A 26,728-nucleotide genomic window follows, 5' to 3' on the forward strand; every position below is an offset into this window, starting at 1 on the left:
TGGTTATTATGTAACAACAGACTCTCCAGATGTAAACTCACTGATGCATCATGGGAAGTGGTGTCCTCAGCCCTCACCTCTAACCCCTCCCACCTGAGAGAGCTGGACCTGAGGGACTCAGGCCTGCAGGATCGAGAAGTGAAGCTGCTCTCTGCTGCACTGGAGAATCCAAACTGTAAACTGGAGACTCTGTGGTCTGTATTCATTCATTTAATATGTTTAAATTATTTGATTAAGAATGAATAAACTTCACATTTACTATAAAGAGATTAGGTGACTTACTTATTAATTCTAATAAGTTTGTATGTTCATAAGATGATGAACTCTACAGACTCTGGATGAATAAAGTACTTGTTTATACAGCCGTCATTGTTCATTTTAGCCACTAGAGGGAGCAGTGTGCTGTTGTTATTGTGACTGGCCTCACAATGGGATGGGAAGCTCATGTTCAGACATCTCCAACATTCAGCAAATGAAGTTGTTATAAATTGCTCAAGTTCCATAGTGACCACAAGACCGGTTTCAGGTTCTTTGTAATCCTGTAATGATCCTTCTACAGGTTGCCAGCCCTCACAGAGGAAGGCTGTGCTTCTCTGGCTTCAGCTCTGAAGACAAAGCCCTCCCTTCTGAGGGATCTGGACCTGAGCAACAGTGACCTGAAGGATTCAGGCATGAAGCTGCTATCTGCTGTACTGGAGGATCCACTCTGCAAACTGGAGACACTGAGGTCTGTAATCATGTTCAAGGGACAACTAAGTTACACATTCAATCACATTTGCATGTATGATTTAGATTATGTGGTTGCTTTTTGGTTATATTGAAACTGCACGCCAGGAATGAGATACAACCATGAGGGTGTGATGGAAATTTTTGAGGGAGAGACATTGTTCCTTTGATGAATTAAGAGTTTTTTTAAAGGACTAAACAAAAATCATTATTTACATTTAGCAGACGCTCTTATCCAGAGCGACTTACGGTAAGTACAGGGACATTCCCCCCGAGGCAAGTAGGGTGAAGTGCCTTGCCCAAGGACACGTCATTTGGCAGAGCCGGGGATCGAACCAGCAACCTTCTGATTTCTAGCCTGATTCCTAACTGCTCAGCCACCTGACTCCCCATTATAATGATTAATCATTAAGAGTTTAACACAGTAACACAAAGACAATTCACTATACAGCTCCATCTAGTTTCCTAGACAGGGCTTGAGAGTGGTTGTGGTGGAGGAGGAGGTTGGAGAGGTAGGGAGGTGCCAGGTTGTTTATGACTTTATAGGTATAGTAGTATTTGAAAGTGAATCCTGTATTCAACCTGGAGCCAGTGGAGGTTGTGAAGGACAGGGGTGATGTGATCTTGGTGGTGGGTGGAGGTGAGCATGTGGGCACCAGAGTTCTGGACTTATTGAAGTTTATTGAGGAATTGACTGCAGTGGCTAAGGACAGGGAGGGTAGAGGAACCCATGATGGATTAGGATCTGTCCAAGAGCAAGACTGTACAGGAGGAAGAGGAGGGAGGTGACCAAGCACTGAACCCTGGATGTAACTGGGGCAGGGTCATAACTGGGGCAGGGTCATAACTGGGGCAGGGTCATAACTGGGGCAGGGTCATAACTGGAGCAGGGTCATAACTGGAGCAGGGCCTCTGGAGAGATACCATCCTTTAGGTTTACACTCCAACCCTGCTCCTGGAGAGATACCATCCTGTAGGTTTATATTCCAACCCTGCTATTGAGAGATACCCTCCTGTAGGTTTACACTCCAACCCTGCTCCTGGAGAGATACTCTCCTGTAGACACAAACACCAGCTCTAACTAGTTCAGCTAACCTGAATGTGAGCTTAGAACACAGACGTCTCCTCCTAGTGGAAGCCTTCAGATAAACCAGTCCTGGTGTGTGGTGTGTGTGTGTGCTGTGTCTGTGTGTGTGAGAGACTGGTGTTCATATGGGATCATGTCTCTGCAGTAAGAGGAGCAGAGCTGTCCTGGCAGAGGACCAGTCCAGGTGTGCGCTGTGTGAGCAGGTGCTGAGGGATCCAGTCTGTCACAAGACCTGTATAAGAACAGCTAGTTCAGGCAGGGCAATCGGGCAGCGCGCGTCATCCATTTGTCGGGGACGTAAGGCGTCTTACTCCACCTTCCTTTCCTCCGCCCACTACTACACCCATGTTAGCAGCGCATATCCATTGGGCCACGTCCGATACGGCGTCTTTAAAAGACGCGCTGATACGCACACACTCACCCCGGTTGTTGTATGATCAGTGCTGCTGCTGCCCTCCACCATCCCCTTCTCCCCTGTGCTGTCTGTCTGTTCTATGTTCTATCCATCAGGGAGATTATATCTCTATTGCTCCCTGCCTCATATGTCATGTACGGATGTGTTGCATCGAGGAGGCAGGGAGCGCTTCCCTTAGATCATCCACTCCGCCAAAGTTAAACCTACATGTCCATGTCATGTAACAATAAATGCTCAAAACTAATACGTGATTGTCTTGACTGAATTCAGGTTGTTTGTAATCCTGTTATGATCCTTCTACAGGTTGCCAGCCCTTCACCTCACAGTGGAAGGCTGTGCTTCTCTGGCTTCAGCTCTGAAGACAAAGCCCCCCCTTCTGAGAGATCTGGACCTGAGCAACAGTGACCTGAAGGATTCAGGCATGAAGCTGCTCTCTGCTGTACTGGAGGATCCACTCTGCAAACTGGAGACACTGAGGTCTGTAATCATGTTCAAGGGACAACTAATAGTTACACATTCAATCACATTTGCATGTTGGATTTAGATAATGTGGTTGCTTATTATTTACGTTGAAACTGCATGACAGGAAGGAGATACAACCATGAGGATGTTATGGAAATTTGTGGGAGAGACATTGTTCCTTTGATGAATTAAGAGTTTTTTAAATGACTAAACAAAAATCATTATAATGATTAATCATTAAGAGTTTAACACAGTAACACAAAGACAATTCACTATACAGCTCCATCTAGTTTCCTAGACAGGGCTTGAGAGTGGTTGTGGTGGAGGAGGAGGTTGGAGAGGTAGGGAGGTGCCAGGTTGTTTATGACTTTATAGGTATAGTAGTATTTGAATCCTGTATTCAACCTGGAGCCAGTGGAGGTTGTGAAGGACAGGGGTGATGTGATCTTGGTGGTGGGTGGAGGTGAGCATATGGGCACCAGAGTTCTGGACTTATTGAAGTTTATTGAGGAATTGACTGCAGTGGCTAAGGACAGGGAGGGTAGAGGAACCCATGATGGATTAGGATCTGTCCAAGAGCAAGACTGTACAGGAGGAAGAGGAGGGAGGTGACCAAGCACTGAACCCTGGATGTCACCATGGTGACTGGACACTGGAGGGTGCCATGGTGACTGAACACTGGAGGGTACCATGGTGGAGCATTTGCAGTCGTGTAGATGTTTGAAGATATATTTTCTCTAACCTCGATTTTTTTGCAGATTTCTGTGAAACTTGATGAATAAACATTTCTTGTAATAAAAGTGGTTGAAAATGAAGCTGTCTGATGAAATAGAGGAAGAAACTGATGACAGAAGATGTTTGTAAAAATTGCTGCGTGAAATCTTCTTGATAAAGGATGATTAGCCTTAAATAATCATATGTTTATTTGTATCCTTAGAAAGCCCTAGTAATTCTCTTCAATGTGGTATGAACAGTTCAGGTGTATGATTTAACATGACAATGAATTGAATATGAAAACTTATATTGATATCATATTCTATCAGCAAATTAAATGATTCAAGTTGAATCATTGAATCAACTTGACTTCTGTACTCGAACAAAACACAAGTAATACTTGTGGAAGGATTCATGTTCAGCACCAATATTAGACAAGTCCTTCTTCCTTCTCAGCAGTGGAGGGGAGCCGTGTGACGAGCTATTGCCTCAACACACAGACAGAAACATGGAAGATAACATCTTGACATAATGTACTAAAATATTCTCAAGTATGTTATATGATCAATTTTGCAGGCTGTCATGCTGTGGGGTCACAGAGGAAGGATGTGCTTCTCTGGCCTCAGCTCTGAGGTCAAACCCCTCCACCCTGAGAGAACTGGACCTGAGGAACAATGACCTCCAGATTCCAGAAATGCAACTGCTCTCTGATCTACAGTGGAATCCACTCTGCAAACTGGAGACGTTGAGGTCAGTAATCATGTTCAACAGCAAACAACTAATAGTTACTATCACACATTTTATTTGGATGCTGGATTTAGAGAATGTGGTTGCTATTTAAATGATTCAAGTAAACGTATGCCTGCAAGGAGGAATCTGAGTTATGAAAAACGAAAAAGATGAGGTTCTCAACATGGGTCAGTCTTTCAATGATCAACAAGAACACCAGCAATTTTCACCTTGTATCAGGTTTTGTCTGGTCAACACCAGCATGTAGCACCGTGTAACAGGTTTGATCTGGTCAACACCAGCATGTAGCATTCTATATCAGGTTTAATCTGGTCAAGACTAGAAATGAAGATAATCCTTCCAATACCAGAGGGCAGTCGAGATTGTAATGCTTTTTGTAATAATGATCCTTTCACAGGGTGTCAAGCTGTAACATCACAGAGGAAGCGTGTGCTTCTTTGGCCTCAGCTCTGAAGTCAAAGCCCTCCTCTCCGAGAGAACTGGACCTGAGTAACAAGGACCTGAGGGAATCAGATATGAAGCTTCTCTCTGCTGTTTTGAGGAGTCCACTCTGGAAATTGGAGACACTGAGGTCTGTAATCATGTTTAGTATTGAACTAATAGTTTCAATCACACATCACAAGCTGTATGGGGTCCATCTAGTTTCCTAGACAGAACTGGAGAATCCAGTAACATCAGCACTTCCCAGCTGATGCACACTGAACCCCAAAGAACTTCAGACAACACACCATTTTATAATACATCGTTCTCAAGAGTCATTGGTCCGTCCCACAATCACAAGACAGACACACAGCTGCCCCATGGCCCTTCAGACATTGGCTCACTGCACATCAAAGACTTCTTTCAGCCTAATCAATAATATGGCGTTGTCCTGGATACAGGGCAGAGGTCACATCTGTGGTAAGTTAACACATACGAGGTTGTTGGTTTGGTGTGTAACAATAGAGTAGAAATGTAAAGACAAATACAAAAATAATGTACAAAAATACAAAATTATTTACAGTAAATACAGACTTAATTCCAGCAAATACAAAAATGAACAGTATTACAAAAATACTGCAGTAAGATACGAGCCAAAGATGCCTCAGGCCATGTTAGGTAGCGTCAGGAAAAAGAAGCTGTGCGTAGGACTATGGACTCTGCACAGCAACCTGAGGAATATTTGTCTCAAAAACCCTAACTGCCAATTGCAGAATCGTCAGTTCTAAATGTGGATGATACGCAGCAGTCTGCCTTTAACCTTGGCAGTGACAGCAGCGTACCAGATGGTGATGGAGGAGGTGAAGATAGACTTAATGATGGCTGTGTAGAAGTGCACCACCCTTGTCTTTAGCAGGTTGAACTTCTTCAGCTGCCGCAGGAAGTACATCCTCTGTTGAGCTTTCTTGGTGAGGGAGCTGATGTTCAGCTCTCACTTGAGGTCCTGAGAATGATAGAGCCCAGGAAGCTGAAGGACTCCACAGTGGAGTTAGGGTGGAGGAGTCACACAGGGTGATGGGGCTGAGTGGGACCAGGCTCTTTCTGAAATCCACAACCAACTCCACTGTCTTCAGAGGGTTGAGCTCCAAGTAGTTCAGGCTGCACCAGTTCATCAGATGGTCAACTTCCCACCTGTAGGTGGACTCATCCTCACCAGAGACCAGGCCCATAATAGAGTTCAATAATTCCATGAGGAGTCGTGTGTATGTGGTCACTGCTGTCTGAACCAGTATCATGACGAGTAGTGTGTGTGTGGTCACTACTGTCTGAACCAGTATCATGAGGAGTAGTGTGTATGTGGTCACTACTGTCTGAACCAGTATCATGAGGAGTGGTGTGTGTGTGTGGTCACTACTGTCTGAACCAGTATCATGAGGAGTAGTGTGTATGTGGTCACTACTGTCTGAACCAGTATCATGAGGAGTAGTGTGTATGTGGTCACTACTGTCTGAACCAGTATCATGAGGAGTAGTGTGTATGTGGTCACTACTGTCTGAACCAGTATCATGAGGAGTAGTGTGTGTGTGGTCACTGCTGTCTGAACCAGTATCATGACGAGTAGTGTGTATGTGGTCACTACTGTCTGAACCAGTATCATGAGGAGTAGTGTGTATGTGGTCACTACTGTCTGAACCAGTATCATGAGGAGTAGTGTGTATGTGGTCACTACTGTGTCTGAACCAGTATCATGAGGAGTAGTGTGTATGTGGTCACTGCTGTCTGAACCAGTATCATGAGGAGTAGTGTGTATGTGGTCACTACTGTCTGAACCAGTATCATGAGGAGTAGTGTGTATGTGGTCACTACTGTCTGAACCAGTATCATGAGGAGTAGTGTGTATGTGGTCACTACTGTCTGAACCAGTATCATGAGGAGTTCTGTGTATTTGTTATGCATGTAACTGATTGGATAAGGAAGTAGTTGGAAAGAACTAAGACATGTGCGTTCAGAGAAAACACAGTCAAGTGATCTCATGTTCTGTGGTTATTCGTTCTCGAGTGTTTTATTCTATACATAATACATCACAGTTTGCATCTGGCGGCTGTTGTGCTGTTGTCCCTGTGGGTGACGCCTGTTCTACTGCATGAAGGGAAGGGAATTAGAAATATGAGAGATGCAGGGATGGTCAACCAAGTGCCTCATATACCAAGTGAGATTTCAAACATACAACATATTGACTGACAGTTGGGGATTGTTTCAAGTCCCTCAGATTAAATTGATACCCACATTTTTGCTGGTTATATTGATTCAAACCATTTGTTTTACTTCTGTCATTTAAGAATCATATTTTGAGCACAGATGTTCATTTATTGCATGCTTTCAACAAACCTAGGTGACCAAACAGTTGAAGAACATCTGGTCAGTCAAGTGCTCCATGAAATGAGATTTTGAACTTGGCCCAATTTCCCAGACATGGATTAAGCGTAGTCCTATACTAAAAACAATTTTCAATGGAGATCTTCATTTTATTCGACCTACTTACTTTTGGACTAGGCTTAATCCATGTCTGGGAAAATGGGCATATATCTCTTTTATTAATATTGTCTGAGAATAATAAGTGACAGTAAATTAACACATCGAATTAGGAGAATAGTAAACCATTTAAAAGTAGCAGTTACAGTTACATTCTGCCTTCTCTGGGTGTTGAGGTAATCAAATAATACACATTCTTCTAAGTGTCTAAGTTAATTCTGCTGTCTTTTGGATTTATGAATTCTCCTGTGATGAAACAAAAGTTCTGTACGTCTTCAGTCAATTCTCAAAATTTAAAAACAGCACTGGAACTCAGCAGGGTTGATGCAAAGTGTTTTATTGGTTCTCAGGTAACAAAGATTCCCAATAGAACGTGAGCGTGATCCCGGGATCAGACTGAAGTTTTCTCCGGACAATTTAACTTATATAGTCTTCTCCCCATTGTATGTTAATATGGTACGATATTTGTTGGTTACATAGATGTAAGGCAGAGTTTCTGGGTACATGTACAGCTTGTGTCTCGGTAAGGTCAAGAGGTCATGCAGCGAGGCCCCCTCTGAGCAGAATATAGCATGCAGTCCAGACAGTGGGGAGACAGTGAGGAAATTACATCTTATCAATAGACATTAGGTAATCTTAGCAAGCATCCCTTGTCTCAGGGGATTCAAACCAGGTACTTTCCTACATAGACACATCCAATTAGGCTCTTTCTGACCTTGAACAGCCAGGTGCATTAGGCTTCTGGGCGTAAGGCCACAAATATGTCTCATAAGTTATAGCTGTGCATCCTGGTCCTTTATGAAAGCATACACATGCTCCTCTCCCCCACTCATCCTTTAATTATTTAAACCTTATATTTTGCGCTTCATGTCTCATGAGCGAAGCAGGTTCAGGCAAGGCACTCGGGCAGCGCGCATCATACCACCCATCGCCGTGCCCTCAGGCCATAGGCGTAGCTCGATAAGCGGCGCTATAAAGCCGCTCCATGCACGCACACGCATTGTCGAACCTGCCGTCTGCGTTGCTGCCACCCACCACCGTCCCCTTCACCCCCGTGTTGTCTGTCTGTGCTCCCCGTTGGGGATTTAACTCGTTGCTCCCTGCCTCATGTCATGCATATGCAGTGAAGGCGGGGAGCGCTTCCCCATGTACATCCATTCCACCAATGTAAAACCATTTGTCATGTGTAAAAATAAATGGTGAAATCAATCACGTGAGTGTCTTGACTGAACTACCATTGTTTAGGGATAACAATAACCAGCCAACAGCTTTGCATCTGGTTTCCACTAATATACCTTGTAATAATATAGTTTCCAATAATACAGCATATACCAAAGAGTGATTACAAGTATCTTCAAATCATAATCATTAACCATCTTCATAACTACAACAGTATGATGTTTTTTCCACATCAGTCCCCCCTCTGGGACTCGCAAAGTCCCACCACAACCCTGCAATTATTCAACAGAAACAATCATGGAAGAACTTAAACCACGATAAAATACAAATAGTCAAAGCATGAAACATCAAAATCATACACTTTAAAAGCATACAACGTGACCGTAGAATCATCAAAATTAAAAACAAGGCATCGGACATTTTGATCTTATTCATAAATGTCGTCATGTGCGAAGCTCAAGATAGGTGGCCTAGTGAACTGTCCCTCTTCCCAATACTCGCTTAAGCTATCAGCTTATTGCAACACATAGCAGGGGAGTAAAAGTATAAGGGTATGGGGTAAGTAGAAACTCCCCGTATCCCCAATGACACACTCAGTGCAAGTCATCAGAGTGAATTATGCTTATAATGCAACATGAGTATCCATTCCGACCTTTACCTAAGTATATAAGACGGACTGAGTCATCGCTAGTCGTCATACTGTACTTTCCGCTCTTCGACCATCCACACTGAGAAGCTTAGCACTGAGGTCCTACTACACATATTAAAATTGGTCCGTTTCGTTTGCATACGATCAAAAGTAATAAGAAAGGATTACTGCGTGTTGTATATATGATGTATATATGGTTATACTCGTCACCCCAGCCGGTGGTCGTGACCTTCTAGGTTAGTACATTCGTTGTCTCTCCCTTGACAGCGAGCGTCTTACACTCAGGGACTGCAGGTCATATGATGAGCCAGTGAGCGATGAGTCTTGCCCCACCACTACATTCTGCAGATGTGAATTGCAATGGCCATTAACACCTCTACCCATCCCACATAATTCTGCACCCATGTGATTGAAGACCTACACCGTAAGGGCATCTCCAAACAGTATTTGAGACAAAACAAAATCAACAATGACATTAATACAGACATACTGTGAGGTTTTCAAACAAAAACAATACAGTGCAGTGACAATAATACAAAGGTAAGGGGAACAGGAACAGGAAGATGGCATACATTGTGACTTGATCTTGTGAGGTGTTGTTCCTTCCAATTCATAAGACAGACAAATAACTGGGAAGCAGTTTGACTACTACTAAGTGGTGATGGTGAGTGAATAACATTTACTCGTAGTCATCATAATTCTGTCCTGGTGCAACCGGTGGGTACATGCGTTTGTAGTTTCCCCAACGTCGCTGCAAGCCATCCATCGTCATCTTCAGCCTCTCATTTTCGCGAGTCAGCACCTGGTTCCGGTGCTGAAATGCCAGCACCTCATCTCTCTGACGCTTTTTCTTGTAGCGACGCCTCCACTGTTGAAGTGCCCGTCCTCGCCTTCTTGCAATATTGAAACGTTGTGATATCTTCTTGGACACTCGTCTCTGGAGGCTCTTAAACTTAGCCAGTGACACGTCTCCAATCCGCCGTGTGGTCTCAGCGGTCCAGGGTCCGGTGAGCAGCTTGTCGTGTCTTCATCCGTGTCTCCATCTGGGATTCTCCTCCCGTTGGATCCTCTGCTTCAACTTCCATGCTCTGGACTCCTGGAGGTGGTGGTTGGTCATTGGATCGTAGCCTGGTGGTTCCTGGGTCATCGAGCCGCTGGATCCGGTGTGATGGTCCTGGTGAACTGAAAGGTGGTGGCCACACCGGGGCTTGGACCAGTAGGGCTGGTGGAGATGGGTCTCTGCCAGCGGTCTGGGTTGTTGGTCATTCAGCCGGTTGGGATCGTCTTCCATGTTCATCTTCACATAGACCCAATCTCCAGGTGCAACCATCTGCAGGTTCTCTGGAATCTATGCTTCCCTTTCCTTGGTGACACCTTTCACCTGTTAAAAACACTACCTTACGTATCTGTGTTAAGAGCAGTAGGTAGATATGCAGCTCTCTTTCAAATGCTTCGTGGGGAGGACCCTCGATGGGTCTTTGTAAATTAGGTGCTGGAAGGGGCCTTCCAGCAGCCATCTCATGCGGTGACAAAAATGTTTGGCAGTTGGTACTCGAATCTTGGAAAGACCTCCCTGCCAGGAATTTTGCTACTGATCAGGAATAGTTGGCACTCCCTCTACCCATCTACTGAACTGACAGATCACTACCAAGATGTATCTCAGTCTTCCTATACATTTACATTTAGTCATTTAGCAGACGCTCTTATCCAGAGCGACTTACAGTAAGTACAGGGACATTCCCCCCGGGGCAAGTAGGGTGAAGTGCCTTGCCCAAGGACACAACATCATTTGACACAGCCGGGAATCGAACCAGCGACCTTCTGATTACTAGTCCGATTCTCTAACCGCTCAGCCACCTGACTCCCCTATACGTTGCATCTTGTCTACATAGTCTATCATCAGATGTCTAAATGGTCCGTCTGCTGTTGGAATGTGTGAAATGGGAGCAGAAATGTTTTTCCTAAACATTATAATGTGCACATTATTTGCATTCGCGTAACACTATCAACTGTGGCTGCTAAATATGATGACCCCCCTACGACTTGAAGGTGACCTATAATCACCCCCCTGGCGTAATGGTGACCACCATGCGCATCCCTAATAACAAACACACGTGTTCAAATTACATGAACACAGGTGTGTGGTAGTTGCTGGGTTCACCGTGCCACACCTTTGAATGGTTAGTTCTGGAGCAGACAGTATCACCTCGTAGCCAGTCCTTCTGGCCATTGTTAAAACAAATCGTGGGCTTGTGAGTAAGGCATATAGTTGATAGGATGTGTAGAAAGTTACTGGGTGTCCCATTGTCAGTGATGATGCTTGTTTAAAAGCAAAAACAGCGGCTGCCAGTCCCTGATAGCAGGGTGGAAGTCTTGCCTCTACATTATCTAGTTATGTACTGTGATAGGTTAACGGTTGTTTCCCCATGGGCGTGTCTTTCAACAATACAGCAGTAGCATATCCAGATCGTTCCGGAACATATAGATGAAGTGGTTTCGATTAATCGGGATTACCAAGGGTGGGGGCGGATTGCATGTTACCTTTGAGAGCTAAAAAAGCTCCCTCCGCCTCTTCATATCATTTATTCTCAAGTTGGGTATAAACATCATGCCAAGAATAAGATAGGCTTTCTGTCATCAGTGAGAAGTAGTTTGAAAAGTATTTGATGGTATTATGCATACCTTGGTTGTAAAAAGTGGTTATTCGAGTTAGTGTACCTTTCAATCATCTCGAACCTGTCTGCCCATTCTCCTCTGACCTCTGACATCAACAAGGCATTTTGGTCCACAAAGCTGCCGCTCACTGAATATGTTCTCTTTTTCTGACCATTCTCTGTAAACCCTAGAGATGACCAGTGTATCAGCAGTTTCTGAAATACTCATCTCATTCTGTTGCTCGGTTTGAACTTGAGAAAGTTGTCTTGACCACGTCTACATGCCTAAATGCATTGAGTTGCTGCCATGTGATTGGCTGATTAGCTATTTCTGTTAACAAGCAGTGGCCGGTGAGTGTATTTGGGTAGTGTTAACAATCTGTAAGTCCTTGTCCAAAGGGTAATGAAACGCAGCTTATCTGAAATGTAAACTCTAAATCTATTATGCATGAATACACAACCTGTCGTCCACCACACACTTTGTGAACATCTGGGGTTTCCCTCATCACAGTGCAAAAAGACTGAATTGAATCCGTGGACACCACTTGTTTTATTACGACACTGAAATGAGCAGTCATGGCTTTAGCAAAGAGAGAATGGGAGGTACTGTCATCTGCAGCACCTTTATAGACTCTGTAACCTAAATCAGTAGTACACATAATCTCAATCTCCCATTGTGTACGTGTGTGTAAGGATGAGATCTCTCAGCAGGCAGGCCGGAAAGAGTCACGACAATTATAAAAAGGGTTGACTAGGTTTTATTAGCTCGACGTCGGATCATGCCAACAATCCACAACAGAGTGGCTAGCATGAGTGAGAAAACATGTCTCTCAGAAGTCCTTTATATATGGCTGGACTGTACAAATATAGTTACCACCACAACATCTCCTTAAACGGTACACATTCCACAACTTGATGCACAGAAGAAACAACACACAGGTGACGCGGTCATCAATCATTGCTTGTACTATTCTCTGCATCTTGCACTTAACCTAAGTTGACCAGAGCACATTCCTTGATCTACATGTGTATTGTCCAAGGCCTGCTCTGTGACCTCTTGACCACAGCAAGAGACAACCTCACACATGTATAGAAAATCTGCGTATCAGTGTGTCTCTGTGGTTGTTGTGATGTTACGTTTACTTTTTTAATAACTGCAGTCCAAAATGACCCATAGACTTTAAACCTTCTATGAATGTTAGGGTCACTAAGAAAAAGAATCAATTTCAAGCTGAACCCCCACCATCATTTGATGGTTTTCTCTGCTGTTAAATATAATGACAGGTCATGTTTGACCCTGAAGACAACATAAGGGTTAAGATATACTATACATCATATTATTGTACATTTACCTGGGGGTATTCCATCGACATAGATTAAGGAAAAACCAGGCTTTCGACAAGTCTTGCTTCTTTCCGCAGAATTCCGTTCCATTGAGGTGGATTATTCGAGTTCTAGCTAAGTAACCAAGGTAACTTATACCTCTGAACTAGCCTGCTCCGTGTCTAGTCAAGCTTATGGTCAAGCTAAATTAACATGTGTTGCAAATCATTTCAAACAGGCGGAAACAGAATGTCAATAGACAGTTCCGTCGAGTGAATTCCAGCGCACTATTCTGTCCGTGTTCAGAAACATAAGTACAGACTTTTCATCTCGCAATATGACCCAGCATGAATGGATTTACGTGTTTACTTCATCTCCAAAGAATGAATTAATTTAAATACAAAAGTTAAGAAATAATGTCACTTTAACTGTTTTCAAAAGTCATTGGTTAATTGACATCACGGGTCTTCAGAAACAGAAGTAATGCATCACTGACCAGTATTTGTGGAAGTGGTATAGGTTCAGCAGGCCCAGCATAGTTAACTAGATAGATTTTATTATCATCCATCCATCCATCATCTTCCGCTTTTCCGGGGGTCGGGTTGCGGGGGCAGCAACCTAAGCAGGGAGGCCCAGACTTCCCGCTCCCCGGCCGCTTCCACCAGCTCTTCCTGGGGGACCCCAAGGCGTTCCCAGGCCAGCCGAAAGACATAGTCCCTCCAGCGTGTCCTGGGTCTTCCCCGGGGCCTCTTCCAAGTGGGACGTGCCCAGAACACCTCACCAGGGAGGCGTCCAGGAGGCATCCTTATCAGATGCCCCAGCCACCTCAACTGGCCCCTCTCGACGCGGAGGAGCAGCGGGTCTACTCTGAGCCCCTCCCGGATGACCGAGATTCTCACCCTATCTCTAAGGGAGAGCCCTGACACCCTGCGGAGAAAACTCATTTTGGCTGCTTGAATTCGCGATCTCGTTCTTTCGGTCACTACCCACAGTTCGTGACCATAGGTGAGGGTAGGAACGTAGATCGACTGGTAAATAGAGAGCTTCGCCTTTCGACTCAGCTCCTTTTTCACCACAACAGACCGATGCAGAGCCCGCATCACTGCGGACGCCGCACCGCCTGTCGATCTCGCGCTAGATTCTTCCCTCACTCGTGAACAAGACCCCGAGATACTTGAACTCATCCACTTGGGTCCAGATCTCCTCCCCGACCCGGAGATTGCACTTTTATTGTCATTCTTAAAAAAAAATATATATATAGAAAAACACTTTAGCCTTCAGTGGACGCATACGTGAACGTTTGCTGTTAGTCATGTGGAAAGACTGGACATTTTGCTAAAGTGTGCCGCTCAGGTCAAAAACATGAGGTGAGGGAGGTGGTTATTGCCGAGCTGACTGTGTTATTTCTAAAAGATACTGTCCCAAAAGATAAGAAAATAATGTGCACTGTAGAATTAGACACATCACCTAATATGCAGCCATTCCAGATGATAGTGGATACTGGATCATCAGTGTCATTGCTGCCTGCTGAGGTCTATGAGAACTCATTCTGTCCTTGAAACAAACTGAGATTCCTCTGGTGACGTACTCAAGACAGAGAATCCCAGTATTGGGACAACTGGATACAAATGGATACATGATGGATGTTCTGCTCCAGCCTCATTTGACATTGTAGAATCCGGTTCACCACTGCTTAGGTTAGACTTAATCCAGGCACTGAAAATGGTCATTGTGGGAAACAGAGTAAAACTCAGATCAGAACAGACAGTGAGAGAAATAGTGGTTCCACCCTTGCCTGCCCCTACAGCTTCACCTCTACCTACCATGGGCTGTGTGAAAAACTTGGTGCAGAAAGTAAAAGTAAGAGATTATGTTAAACCTATGCAGCAGAAATAGAGGAGGCTGCCCTTCTCTGTCAGGAATGCTGTTTCGGTTGAATTAAAACTTCTGCTAGACGCTGACATCATCGAGAAGATAGACCCTTCTCCCTGGGTGTCGCCAATCGTTGTGACACAAGGAAAGAGCTCAACAAGAATACGGATGTGTACGGACCTCAGGGAGCCCAACAAGGCGGTGGTAACTGATTGTTACCCCATGCCTCACATGGAGGAGCTCTTTTCAGAACTCAGGGGACAAACCATGTTCTCCACCATCGACCTCACAAATGCTTACTACCAGGTTCCTCTACATGAGGACAGCAGAGACCTGACTGCCTTCATAACCCATGAGGGGCTTTTCAGATTCAAGCGAGTTTGTTATGGACTAGCATCTCAGCATTTCAGAAAAGGATGTCCATAGTAACGCAAGGTCTACCTGGAGTTTGTGATGACATCATTGTCTACTCATCTTGCCGTGCTGATCATGAAACTCGCCTGAAAGCGGTACTCTACAGGTTACATGACGCTGGACTACATCTGAATACAGCGAAGTGTAAATACTACCAGAAAAACCTGACCTACCTGGGACACACCATAAGTCTGACTTTATGGATGCCTGCTTCTCCTGTCCAGAGCTAAGCTGCGTAAGCTGCACGTCTGCATGACCAAAGGGTGGCCTGCGTCATCCAAAGGCCTGCCGACAGACATGATGCCTTACTACCAAATTAGGAAGGAACTTTCCATGCAAGAGTCACTTATTCTGAGAGGGAGTCACAGAATAGTGGTGCCAGTAAGGCTACTTTCTCACATGGTACACCTAGCACACGAGAGCCACCAAGGCATCGTCCATACAAAACAGAGACTCAGAGACCTGTACTGGTGGCCTAAGATGGATGCACTGGAGCAGTGTGTCATTACCACCTGTGTGTCCTGACAGTTGAATGATAAGACAGCAAAGGCAAAGGGACTTGCACTGGACATTTTGGGCCCATTTGAAAGGGGTCCTGTTGACTGTAAGTTTGCTATTACTATGATGGAGTACTATTCTAAGTGGCCAGAGGTTTGTTTTGCTCCACAATGTACAACAGCTACAGTGATACGTTTTATGAGCACTGTGTTTAGTGAAAAAGGAAACCCCATGGCTGTGGTGACAGATAATAGCCCACAGCTAACATCGTCAGAAATGTCCTCTTTCTTGAAAGAACGAGTTATCGCACACATCAGGACTACAATCTACCATCCGGAAGGAAATTGAATTGTAGAGAGACTAAACGGTGTAAAGAAAGCATCATCACAGCACAGAGAGAAAATTCTGTGGAAAACTCACGTCACTGAGTTCCTTCCAGTTTATAGAGCTCCACCACATGCGACCACAGGGACGTCACCCTTCCAGCTCCTGTATGGAAGACAGATCAGAACCAACCTCTCTGTCAAGCCAAATCTCACCACTGTTCAGGACCAGGAACTAAGAGACAGCTGCAAAGAAACAGTTACACATGACAGAGTACACTGATGCCAAGAGACGTGCTAAGACTCCTAAATTGCACCCAGGAAGTCTTGTGCATGTAAGAAACCCTGTGCATGTCAAGAAAGGAAAGTCAAAGTTCAGTGAGCCTCATAAAGTGACACATTAGAAAGGAGCTCACAGCTATACACTGACGGATGGGAGAACGTGGGATGCTTGGCGCCTGTCTGTGCTGCCAGAGACATTCACTCTTCCAGCAGACGAACAGAGGCCGGCGGAGACTGCTCCAAGTGAAAGTGTTCAAAATAGGAGCCAGCGAATTCGAAGACAACCAGACTGGATTAAAGATTGTTATTTCAGAATACTAGAGGGACATGTTTTTTGTTATTGTTGAAGTAACACTCAGGTTTTCTTTACAGAATATGACTGTGTTTGTAAATATTTTGCTGGTATCACATTTTCTTCCAGGTAGAAGTAACCTATGGAAGCAAATCGTTACCAAAATTCCAATGCAAATGCATTTCCAGAAATGCATTTGCATTTTAAGAATGTGGCTGCATTATTTGACTCATAAATGAAATTAGTAATCAATCATCCTATTTGCATTTTAATTTTCTTCTTCAAGAGTGCTCAATCTTTCACTTAATTAAAATGAAAAAGAAATAGACATTTGAGATTTAATTTTCAAAATATGCCCCAGCAAATAGGTCTGTGTACCTTGTGGCCATTGTTTTTTCTATTTTGCAACCCGTGTTGATAAATGCAAAATAGGGCCGTAATATCGTTTTGTCACTTTAGTAAGTCGAACACACATTTAAGTATAACGGCTTGTTTTTGGTTGTTTCGTTTTTTTTTTTTTTTTATGACACAACCATATAACACAAATGGTATAACCAGCCATTAATCGATGTTTTGATTATTCCATATCCTTTATGCTGATATCTGCAAAAGATGAAATAGGCTCGTAATATCGTTTTGTCCATTTCAGATGTCAGAACCGGATTATGGGGAAATGCTTGGATTCCGTTGTTTTGTTTTATTTTGGAATAACTGAATAACCATATAACACAAATGGTATAACGAGCCATTTACTCGTTGATACAATAACACAATACATCCTTTGAAAGGATGTATTGTGTTATTGTATCTAACTGGTGAATTAATCTTTTAAGTTTCATGTCACAATAACACAATCAAGCTAACCATTCCTGAACAGTGTCATATATTCATTGATAGTTTGATCATGTCAGTACAACAGTGCCATAGATCTCATCTATAGCACTGATAATAGGAGATACTAAACCTAGTATTGATCCTAGTACCAAGGGAATTGTGATCTGATTAGCTCAGAAAGACACTAAACAGTTTAGAACAAAAGATTCACTGATTGCCTAAATTTCACATTATATGATTTAGAAATACCTCAGGAAGACCACATGATGTCTCAGTATACATTAGACAGGATCGTTTTTGGAATATTTCACAAGTACAATCCAGCTTAGTAAAATCAGCTTCTCAGGCAGGTTCATTTTTCACATTGGTTACTGGCTACTGTGTCATTGTGTTCAAGTCAAATGTTATTTGTATAGCCCTTTTTCAAGCAATGTCGCAGAGGGCTTCACACACACCCATAGAACTGGAACTAAACCAACCTAAACCCTCAAGAAAGACAAGGACAAACTCATAGTTAAAACATTTAAGAAAGCTTGGTAGGAGCAATTCAGTGAGAGAGTTCCACTCTTCCAGAGGTGGTCGGTGTTGAAGAAGAGGTGCAGACCATAAGCAAAGCATCATCATGCATCAAGAGTAGAGGTAACAATAAAAAAAGTGTTTGTGATCCCTCCCTAATGATAATCTTCTACAGGCTGTCAGGCTGTGACATCACAGAGGAAGGCTGTGCTTCTCTGGGCTCCGTGCTGAAGTCAACCTCCTTCCTGAGACAACTAGATGTAAGTAACAATGATCTGAAGGATGCCGGCATGAAGCTGCTCTCTGCTGGACTGGGGAACCCACTCTGCAAAATGGAGACACTGAGGTATGTGATCAAATTCGCCAGACAACAACTAGTTACACAATATCACACACCACACACTGGCTGCAAGTTTGTGGTTAATTCAAGATACAAGGAGGCCGGCCAAATAAAATTCAGGGCAGGCTAGGGTCATATTCCACAAGGTAGAGTCATTCAGGTACAGGGCAGCTGGCAGGCTCAGAGTCAGGGTAGTGATGTTACGCTCAAAGCCATGCTCACGAAGCGGTATCAACCTTTCAATCAATTGATACCGACACAAACGTGTCGAGCGTGGCTTCAAATGGGCAAAAAACATGTGATCACCTGTCGAAGCTTCGGACGTCACACGAGCAGCTGACAGTGTCGTGCTACAGTCCGAGACAAACAGAGTTTTATTCAAACGCTGAAGACATCAGAAATCACTCATATTCATAGGTTATAGAGAGGATACATATTTACGGACGCTATAGAATACATTCATTGACAGAGCCAGAGATACAGATAGATTGCCAGAGCTAGATAGACGGAGATATAGACAGATGTGATGTGAGAGAGTAGGTGCACAAGCACATACATCTTTCTCTAGTTTTGCCAGCCTTCAAATGTGGCCATCCCTTTCACGGTTGCAAAAGCATGTTCCAAAACCTTAGCCGCTAGTCTACAATATCAAATCATAAATATTCATTTAGCATATACTTCCACTAAAACAAGGTCAGCGGTTTCAAACTCACTCTTTTAGACTGAAGGGCAGTGCTTTTACCAGAAGGCCATACTCAACCTGGCTTCACATGTGAATAATGCTATCAGAACCTAAAAATAAATGTTATGAATGTAAATGAGCAAAGACGTTATGTTGTTTATAATACATCAACATATATTTTTGACACCTGAAAATCGAAACATTTGTCACATAACCTTTATTTATCAAATAGATGACGATTGTGAGACTAACGTCCGAGGACTTGACGTCACTCGATTCCTTCAATCTCTCGATACAGTCGCCATACCATGAACTGACCAGCAGGTGTCCCTATGGAGAAGATGTATCAAACACTTCAAAAAAACGATACTTTTTTGACACAATTGTTTCAAATAGCTTGTTGCTTTGGAAAGCTTTGTTTCCCCCATCACTAAGTCAGGGAAGGCAGGAGGCCAAGCAGGGCACTACGAGGCAGAAAAGACTAAAGGAGGTAGAAAAAACACAAGGAAGGCTTCTGTAGGCTTGACAAACAAAAACTGGTCCCAAGCAGAAAACACAGGGATAAATGAGGGTAGGAAGGAAGATGGGAGACACCTGGAGGGGTGGAGACAAACATGACATAGGTGAAACATATCAGGGTATGACAGGAATCTGTATAAGACAAACTACTCCATGATATTATTGTAGGTTGACCTGGGCAGTATGTTTTGTATTGTTCTGCTAATGTACTGCTTCACATGTGATTAACACCCTAACTCTGCAGTAAAGGTTGTGGGTCAGAAAAGGTGCCTTGTATACTGAGAGACCTGCTCCTGGATGTAGGATGTAATACATTCTTGGAATACTGTACTACTATGTAACTGGATGTACAATGTTCTACATATTAAAGGATGATATTGCATTTAAGATAAAGGGAAAGTTGACCAACCAGGACAGACAGTCATCTGACTGATCAAACCTTCTTCGTGTTTGAGAGGAAAATGATCAGACTGATATTCTTTATTTCTACCTCTAGAGGGTAGTAGTGTTTGTGATCCCTCCCTAATGATAACCTTCTACAGGCTGTCAGGATGTCACATCACAGAGGAAGGCTGTGCTTCTCTGGGCTCAGTGCTGAAGTCAACCTCCTTCCTGAGACAACTAGATCTAAGTAACAATGATCTGAAGGATGCCGGCATGAAGCTGCTCTCTGCTGGACTGGGGAACCCACTCTGCAAACTGGAGACACTGAGGTATGTATTTATGTTCTACATGAGCCATTAGTAAAGTTACCATCATCAAGTTGGGTATAAACTTAATGCCAAGAATGAGATATGCCTTCTCGTCATCAGTGAGGACTAGTTTGATAAGAAACAGGCAGATTTGCTGCATCTGAAACACTCTTAAAGATGCTGTACATAATGATTGGCTTATATGTTGATTCATGTTTTTGTTTATTTTAGACAGAATGAAAATGTTGATGCAACTGTTTCTGAATGTGCAACATGATTGCAGTCTCTTTGGGTAGTGTTAACAATCTGTATGCCCTTGCCCAAAAGGTAATAAAATACAGCTTAATTTAATTTTCAACCTTAAACCTATTTCGCATTGAAACACAACCTGTCATTCATCAAACTTTGTGAACATCTGGGGTTTCCCTCTTCACAGTGGAAAAACATTGACTTTAATCTGTGAACACCAATTGTTTTATTACAACACTGAAATGTGCAGTCATGGCTTTCGCAAAAAGAGAAATGGAGGTACTGTCATCTTCAGCACCTTTATAGACTCTGTAACCTAAATCAGTAGCACACATAATCTCAATTTCTTATTGTGTACGTGTGTGTCTGTGATTGTTGTGATGTATTTTTATGAATGTCAGGGTCACTAGGAAAAGTAAGACATTTGAAGTTAAAAGAAAGAACTATTTGAGGGTTTTCTCTGCTGTTAAATATAATAGCAGTCATGTTTGACCCTGAAGACAACACAAGGGTTAAGATAATACTATTCATCATATTATTGTACATTTACCTGGGCAGTGAGTTTAGCATCTGGCGGCTGTTGTTCCTGTGGTTGATGCTTCTTCCACTACATGAAGGGTTTCAAATTAGGAATGGCAAGAAAAGTGTGCTTGATCTATAATACTACTGTATATATGTATGGAACTGGCTATTCACATTTATTCTGACATACTTTACTTCATAGGATGGTAGTATTCCATCTGAGATGCAGGGAGAGTGTCTGAAATATCAATCTATTAAGCATTGCACAGTCAGTCGGTGAACAAGTTTAAGAAAGCTTTATTGTTTGCGGCCGGCCCACAAGGAGACAAAAACATCACACGCCATTGTGCTACAAAGTTTGTCTGGTTCACAAGTCTTCAGGTAAGACCATTTATTGGTGAGAAGCCTCCTCCCCTGCATATCAGCTGTCAATATGATCGATCCCAGAGACAGAGTGCGCGTGCACGTGGAAACTTACAGAGTTCTCCGACCCTAGGCTTGACCATATGATTCACTCAACACAGATAAGGTTTATTGCACCTCTAGTATGATAATGGTCAACCTAGGTCAGTTTGTTTACATAAGCCTAGTGTCATCTATAGGTCATGTGGGGAGACGGCTCTCTACTGACAAAGGAATGCTAGCACCAGTATTTTCAGAATATAACCTTACATTCTAAATTTCTCTGACAGTCAGCCAAATGCCCCATACCGAGTGAGATTTCAAACACATATCTGCTCTTTAAAAAAGTGAAGAAAGAAAGTTGAACACAGAATGTCAGTCTTTTATTGGTCCTTTGCACAGATCACAAAAGGTGACATTGGCCATTGAATTTCTTGAGGTTGGCCCTGCTAATGCGTCCTAACATTAAAGCAAAAAGAGCACAGAATGCAAACATTACATTTACATTTAGTCATTTAGTTGTAACATGACTGTTACAACTTTAAACTAGAATTTTGGAAAGAATATAAAATGTTGAAATAGCCTATATAAAGACATAGGCATGATGGTGTTAAATGATTATCTGTAATCCATGAACAGCATACTAATATAGCAGTTCCTCTTCTCACAGGGAGTGCAGAGCCAACAGGCAGCAGGTTATCTAATGACTTAACATAGTTAAATAAATACTGACAGGCATTCTCTGTTATTTAAAACAAATATTTATTTGCTAGATACGTTTTTTGAATACTTTTGGTTAATTTCACTTCCATTTACTTTCCTCTTTAATTTTTTAGAAGAACTTCTTATATTGTCCAATAGCCTGAAGTGTTTGATGGCACGCCCTGTCATGTGATCTCTGTCTCTGGATCAGTTAGCCGTGTTGCTAAAAAGAACACTGTCAACTGAAGGCTTCTGAAGGGAACCAGATGTCTATCTGCTCAGAAAATTCAAAACTAGAGAAAAATGTACCATCTGAAAGTTAAAGTCTACTAGTAGCCGGTCCAGAACAAATAAGTTTACTGAGGCTTTTTACAGTAATTTAGAAGCAAATTACCTCAGGTTTACCACAGAAGATTCTCAGGGTATAAACCAGGACGTTTTGTAGCTAATAGGCTACAGTACAGAGCGACTGAAGTGGGATATTCTTCAGATGGAATCCAACTCAGTGCAACAAGTTCGGCAGGTAGGCTGATATTTTACCACTCTATATGTATAAATTACGTTTTAGTTGACTGCGACAGGGTGTGGGGAATGGGAGGTAGTTACAAACAGCTAGAAAGAGGCAGCAGGAGAGGGCTTTGTAGGGAAAGTAGCTGGTCGCTGTTGTTTATTAGGTTGTCATGACTTCATGAGTGATTAACGTCCTGTCACTGTTCAGTTGCTCATCCTCCTCGATATCGTGATATTTAAGATGTCCTGATGTTCCATAGAACTACTAGCACCAAACTGAACACAAACCTAACCTTCCTGAACTGGGGGGAAAGGTCACTCTGTCTAATGAGGGGGAGGAGCAGCTATGACAGCACCTGCCAAATGAACCCCTCTGTGCTGACTCACTCTGGAGGCCCAGATGGATTCTGTCACAACATTGATCCTCTTTCTACAGGCTGTCAGGCTGTCTGGTCACAGAGGAAGGCTGTGCTTCTCTGGCCTCAGCTCTGAGGTCCAACCCCTTCCACCTGAGGGAACTGGACCTGAGCTACAATCATCCAGGAGAAAAAGGATTGAAGCTGCTCTCTGCTGGACTGGAGGATCCACACTGCAGACTGGAGAAACTCAAGTAAGGAGATGTTTGTGTTTTTATAAACCTCTTCATGTAATGTTGCTTAACACTGAATAGACATTTAAGAATGTTAATAGTCCTTGCATTTCATGATTATACAATCACAGACTGCATGTTTATTTAGGACAGTGGGTTAGGAAGAGAGAAGCCCTATATAATCTACAATAGCCTTTAGTGCAATTATGATTATATAGCTACAATCATAATTGTATTTACTGAGGTCTATTCCAGAAAGTGGGTTGAAGGGAAAACAGTGAGTTTGTTAACCCTGAGATGAGGGAAACTCTGGGTTTTCTGTTCCAGAAAGAGAGGAAACACAAACTCTGGTTACGTTACCACGGTAACTGATGGTCACTAACCTAACCTGCTTGCTGGCAGATTTTGTTTAACAAACCATGAATTTCTCCCTCTCTCCTCCCTCATGCCGAGCCTGAAGCAACTATCAGACATGGGGTATCCTTTCCTCATCCAGGGCTCCAGACTAACTTGTTTTACTAGCAGCACTGTAGCCCCTAACTGAACATGTTGGGGGCACAGGCAGAACATGTAGGGGCCTACACCTTAAATTGACCTGCAAAGAAATTATTCACGTTTTCCCCATTTTAAATGTATTACTGATAATGTGCTGTTGTATTTTAGTTTGCAGTAGGGCTGTGGGATGTGACCAAAATCTCATATCCTGATAGATCCTTTCATATCCCGATAACGATACATAACACAATATGGCACATTTTCTTTCAATTCAATGAATAAATAGTTGATATAAAATGACCACATGGAGAGGCTCTAAATTGCGGCCATTTTGGTTGCATATGAAAGGGAAAAACTTGCCTGGGGCGCCAAATGTGCTAGGAGCGCCACTGTGTATAACACATAAGGATGACATGAAATGTCCATGCAGAGCTAACCTGGTGTTTACTGAACATGTCCCTGTTAATCTGTGCTGTGGAGGTTGATGGACCCTCCTCAGGGTTTCCCGCAGCACTTTCCAGTAGGGGTGGGCGGTATACCGGTATGAACGCGAATACCGGTATTGCGTTGTGCCATGATATGGATTTTGCCATATCATGGATATTACGATATATTAATAAATGTATTAAATATTAAGTGTTTCTGTTTGGTATAAAATATAACGAAGTGATACTGCCTAGCGGGCTATTTTACATTTGTATCTTTCACAACAACAAAAACATGCAGCACGCGCTGCATGCATTTTCCCAGCCAATGAAAGTCAACAAACAAGCTAGCGCAACTACGAGGAAGCAAACATTCATATGAGTAAACTGCTTTTATTGGCAAGTGTAAGCAAGCGTTAATGATGTCTGAAAATAAAGCCAGTGGGGTTGATTTGCCGGACGAAATTGGTAATAAAGGGGGCCTCTTCTGTCGTTTGGAAATGGTTTGGTTTCAAGTTATCCGACATCGACCAACAAACACTACTCTGTAAGTTGTGTCGTCGAATTGTGCTAGCCAAAGGTGGAAACACTAGCAATCTTTTTCACCACCTGAAAGACGTGCTTGACAAATCCAATGCCAAGTTGGTTAGAATTGTGAAATGTTTATTGTAAGCCAACAGAATTGAGTATTCAGCCATGTAATAATTGTTTATAGGTAGAGCTCTCACTACAAATATTTAACAGAGTTTTCTTGCGATCCCATAAACGTAGGCTACTGTTGAACGTGTAGGCTACTGAGAAGTCGCTCTTCCGTGGCAATTAAACACTGCAAAATTTGGAAAACTCGTGACACACCGGAGTTACCCAATGCAAATCCGTCCGAGTGCGGTTGATTAGCCGCTGCAGTGCGGATTGCATTGTCATGACATTTTAAGAATAACTAATATATCGTGATATATACCGATACCGTCAGTGCTTACGAATTATACAGTGATAAACATTTTAGGCCATATCGGCCAGCCCTACTTTCCAGTTAAGGCGGCCGCCTAAGCAACACACGCCTGCCACCTTAACTACGTCGTCCAAACAAAAAGAAAGATGACTGCCCCCCCCCCCCCCCCCCCCAGAACACATTAGGCTAGACTCTACACCCCCCCCCCCCCCAGAACACATTAGGCTAGACTCTACACCCCCCCCCCCCCAGAACACATTAGGCTAGACTCTACACCCCCCCCCCCAGAACACATTAGGCTAGACTCTACACCCCCCCCCCCCAGAACACATTAGGCTAGACTCTACACCCCCCCCCCCCAGAACACATTAGGCTAGACTCTACACCCCCCCCCCCCCCCAGAACACATTAGGCTGGACTCTACACCCCCCCCCCCAGAACACATTAGGCTAGACTCTACACCCCCCCCCCCCAGAACACATTAGGCTAGACTCTACACCCCCCCCCCCCCCCAGAACACATTAGGCTGGACTCTACACCCCCCCCCCCCAGAACATATTAGGCTAGACCTCTACACCCCCCCCCCCCCCAGAACACATTAGGCTAGACTCTACCCCCCCCCCCCCCCCCCCCAGAACACATTAGGCTAGACTCTACACCCCCCCCCCCCCCCCAGAACACATAGGCTAGACTCTACCCCCCCCCCCCCCCAGAACACATTAGGCTAGACTCTACACCCCCCCCCCCCAGAACACATTAGGCTAGACTCTACCCCCCCCCCCCAGAACACAGTAGGCTAGACTCTACACCCCCCCCCCCCCCCAGAACACATTAGGCTAGACTGTACCCCCCCCCCCCCCAGAACACATTAGGCTAGACTCTACACCCCCCCCCCCAGAACACATTAGGCTAGACTCTACACCCCCCCCCCCCCAGAACACATTAGGCTAGACTCTACCCCCCCCCCCCCCCCCCCCAAGAACACATTAGGCTAGACTCTACACCCCCCCCCCCCCCCCAGAACACATTAGGCTAGACTCTACAACCCCCCCCCTCCCCGGTCTGATGGCAAACCCTACCACCTTAACCCTTGTGTTATCTTCGGGTCATTCTGACCCATCAGTCATTGTGACCCACCTTGGTGTTTCGACAATTTACCTCATACAATAACAAAGTGAAGCATTTTCTTTTAACTGTCGGGCTGTCTCAGACCCCCCACATTGGAATGGTTAAAAGAAAATTATTTTTATTTGTTTTTGTATTGGGTAAAATTGGGTAAACACAACGATGGTTCGTTATGAACCTTTGGGTCATGTGACCCGAAGGCAGCACGAGGGTTAACTAACACATTTTCTGCGGGAAACCCTGCTCCTCCTTGTAATGACCAGTCATGCTCTGTTATAAAGGAGAAGAATGTGCCAGTTGTTTTACCATTCATTCTTTGTTCTCATCACGTACATGTCAAACCCATAATTCCACACAAGAACCTCAAAACAATGTACATGGGGAGAGAACAGTGTAGCTCAGTAGCTACCATACAGTAAGATGTATACCTCTGTAGGTCTTTCTGAATCGCTCTGTGGCAGCAGACAACATATCTTTATCGATCTGTGATGAGAGCATTCTGTTCTACTGTACTGTACACATTCTTTGCAATATTGAGAACTTAAATTGCAAGAGTTTCTGTTGTGGCAGAAGGCTCAACAA

The 26,728-nt window shown here is 43.6% G+C and overlaps 1 protein-coding gene across 13 annotated transcripts in view; it reads left to right on the forward strand.

The window, feature by feature from the left end:
- The window catches only part of LOC136933033 (NACHT, LRR and PYD domains-containing protein 12-like), a 561,343-nt gene that overhangs the window by 13,286 nt on the left and 521,329 nt on the right, over positions 1-26,728 (forward strand). For 3 of the 13 annotated variants that reach the window (XM_067228392.1, XM_067228394.1, XM_067228397.1), the window contains exons 8-13: positions 21-194; positions 2,532-2,705; positions 3,981-4,154; positions 4,552-4,725; positions 20,026-20,196; positions 22,997-23,170. The exons of 8 other annotated variants lie outside the window; for them this stretch is intronic. In XM_067228392.1, the coding sequence (XP_067084493.1) occupies positions 21-194; positions 2,532-2,705; positions 3,981-4,154; positions 4,552-4,725; positions 20,026-20,196; positions 22,997-23,170 (1,041 nt within the window). The remainder of the gene's footprint in view (positions 1-20; positions 195-2,531; positions 2,706-3,980; positions 4,155-4,551; positions 4,726-20,025; positions 20,197-22,996; positions 23,171-26,728) is intronic. 2 more of the 13 variants (XM_067228395.1, XM_067228396.1) reach the window with 2 other exon arrangements.

The sequence above is a fragment of the Osmerus mordax genome, chromosome 24 (genome assembly GCF_038355195.1).
Source record: "Osmerus mordax isolate fOsmMor3 chromosome 24, fOsmMor3.pri, whole genome shotgun sequence".
Lineage (NCBI taxonomy): Eukaryota > Metazoa > Chordata > Actinopteri > Osmeriformes > Osmeridae > Osmerus > Osmerus mordax.